Here is a 2,380-nt window from a genome sequence, read left to right as displayed (position 1 = left end):
AGCTACAAAGTCCGAGTTCATAATGTTCTAAAACAACAGAAAAGTAAATCTGTGTCTCAGGCTGAAACCGAGGGAACTAAACAAGAAAGGTAAAGTCTGAGTTATAAGAAATATGCAGGGTTTTTCTCCCCAAGGTTGATTCTCCACCAAGTAGGTTGAAATCCTACTTTGATTTCTTTTGACTGGTAAGTTTACATGTAGTTACCAATGAGAACAGAGTTTTTGGCTTCACTGTGTCCCCAAACAGCAACAAGGAAATGTCACTATGAAGGGCACTGTTATAAATGCAAAAATATGTGTAAAGTAAACAGTGAAACCAGGATATAGTCTTTGTAGATGAAATAACTTCATTTTGTACAATTTGGTCCTAATAGAAATACGAACATTAAAGTTACATTATGATTAATTTTCCAATTTTGAAGATTTAGAAGTAGAATAAAAATGCTTCCATGATGTACTTATTCACCATTAATTATGCTTAACAGAAGTTGCCTAACATTTTACTTATTTCAAAAGGTTTTAAAATAAGTACCAAATTTTGGCCTAGAATTAAATTTTTCCTTTTAAGTTGATGACCATCTCAATTACTACTTCAATAGCTTATTGTTTAATATGTCTAGCATACAAATCACATTTATAATTATTTTTAAATGTATTAGGAATAAAAGATAGGGCATTCCACAGTATGTGTTATGTTTTCTAAGTAGAAGTTCAGTGTTCAAGCAGCTCTATATCTGGCTCTTACTGTTCTCAGTAGGACTAAATATCCTGCAGTGTTTGTATGTTTATCTCTATGTTACTTTTTGTTTATGTGTCTATTAAATATAGGAACTGTAGGCTGAAAATGATGACCTATTTTCTCTATAAATAGCTCATCTTAAAGCTGAAGTTGAATATTGACACAATATAAAAATATCACCATTTGCAAGACTTAAAAACTTTTTAATGATACCAGAATTTGGGGTTTAAATTATTTTATTAAAAATGTTTTAGGTTGCTTTTACTTTTTTATACATTACTTAAAAACAAATAAACAAACAAAAACTAAGTGTATTGTACCAGTTGTGGCAAAGTTATGAGTTGGAACATGATAACTATGAAATCCGACTTTTCCAGGGACTTGCTTTCTCCAGGAACTTTGTTTACCTATAACTTGGGCTGATGTACCGTTCTCATAATGGTTAGTTTAGAACTGTATGATTTTTTTTAAAAATTAATGGCATAGTCTTACAACATAAAATAGGTTATTTTGATGCCATTTGTGGTCTGCTCCATTTAAATATGAAATTTATAAGTTCAGAAACTTTCTGTAAATCTGTAGTGCCTGAGATCTATTGTCTTTTTATTGTTTTTTATAATGTCTTTTGCATTATATTTAATCCTAGTCTCTGAATTCTTCTGAATATTATAGTTCCTTTAGAGTCATCCATAACAACAGCAGGAATATGACATTGAAAAATTAAAAGTAAAATTCATTTGAAACCACAAAATCATGTTCTCATCTCTTTCAAAATTTTTAAATTGTTTATTTCTGTTTTAGAGAACACCTGGAAATTCTGGTTGACCAACTGAAAATCAAATTACAAGATACCCAAAATAATTTACAGATCCATGTATCCGAACTTCAAACATTACAGTCTGAACACGATACTCTGCTAGAAAGGCACAACAAGATGCTGCAGGAAACTGTGTCCAAAGAGGCAGAACTCCGGGAAAAGTAAGGTCACTAGCAGCACTAACAGTGTTTGTATCTGCAGCAAAGTATTTCTTTGTTCAAACTCCTAATGTGTTGCTCCTTGGGATAAATACAAATTGAAAATAAGAAATAGATATTTCTAAAGGCTTGGTAACTGTGTTTTCTGCCTTAAAACTCTCCCTGTTGATTGTTTCTGTACTTAGCTTTTTAAAGAACAGTTAATTTTATCTACTCATCCAGTACCCTGTCTTTCCTATGGACTTCATGGCTAGAATGTTTTATTAAAAAAACAAAACAAAACTACTTTCCAAACCAGGTATCAAATTACAAACATTTTTCTTTCCTCTAGAGGAAAACATTCAAGCAGCTGCTGACTGAAAAGAATGTGTAACTTACCATTGCCACTGTATATTCAACTGGCCATATTATTATACTTTTGTTAATCAGTACTTTAAATAGAGGTTAGGCATATTGGCAGAATAAATGGATTATTGTGAACAAGGAACTTCGAATTCTGTAATAAAGAAATTGGGTGGTAATATTGTATCCTAGATTGAGGAAAAGAATTCTTCATTGAGTTTTCCTTTTTCTAAAAATGTTTATTAAAATATAGCTAGCATACAATATTATATTAGTTTCAGGTGTACACCATAGTTATTCAACATTTATATACTTAAAGAAGTG

At 30.9% G+C, this 2,380-nt stretch overlaps 1 protein-coding gene across 1 annotated transcript in view; it reads left to right on the top strand.

Annotated features, from left to right (window-relative positions):
- Window positions 1-6: 6 nt before the first annotated feature.
- GCC2 (GRIP and coiled-coil domain containing 2) overlaps window positions 7-2,380 on the top strand; it is a 13,348-nt gene continuing 10,974 nt past the window's right edge. The window contains exons 1-2 of the mRNA XM_019663824.1: window positions 7-89; window positions 1,541-1,717. Of these exons, the coding sequence (XP_019519369.1) occupies window positions 1,674-1,717 (44 nt within the window). The 5' untranslated portion in view covers window positions 7-89; window positions 1,541-1,673. The remainder of the gene's footprint in view (window positions 90-1,540; window positions 1,718-2,380) is intronic.

This window comes from Hipposideros armiger, unplaced genomic scaffold (assembly GCF_001890085.2).
Source record: "Hipposideros armiger isolate ML-2016 unplaced genomic scaffold, ASM189008v1 scaffold_406, whole genome shotgun sequence".
NCBI classification, from domain to species: domain Eukaryota; kingdom Metazoa; phylum Chordata; class Mammalia; order Chiroptera; family Hipposideridae; genus Hipposideros; species Hipposideros armiger.
The sequence above is the reverse complement of the archived record's forward strand: the minus strand, read 5'-3'. Positions and strand labels throughout refer to the sequence as shown.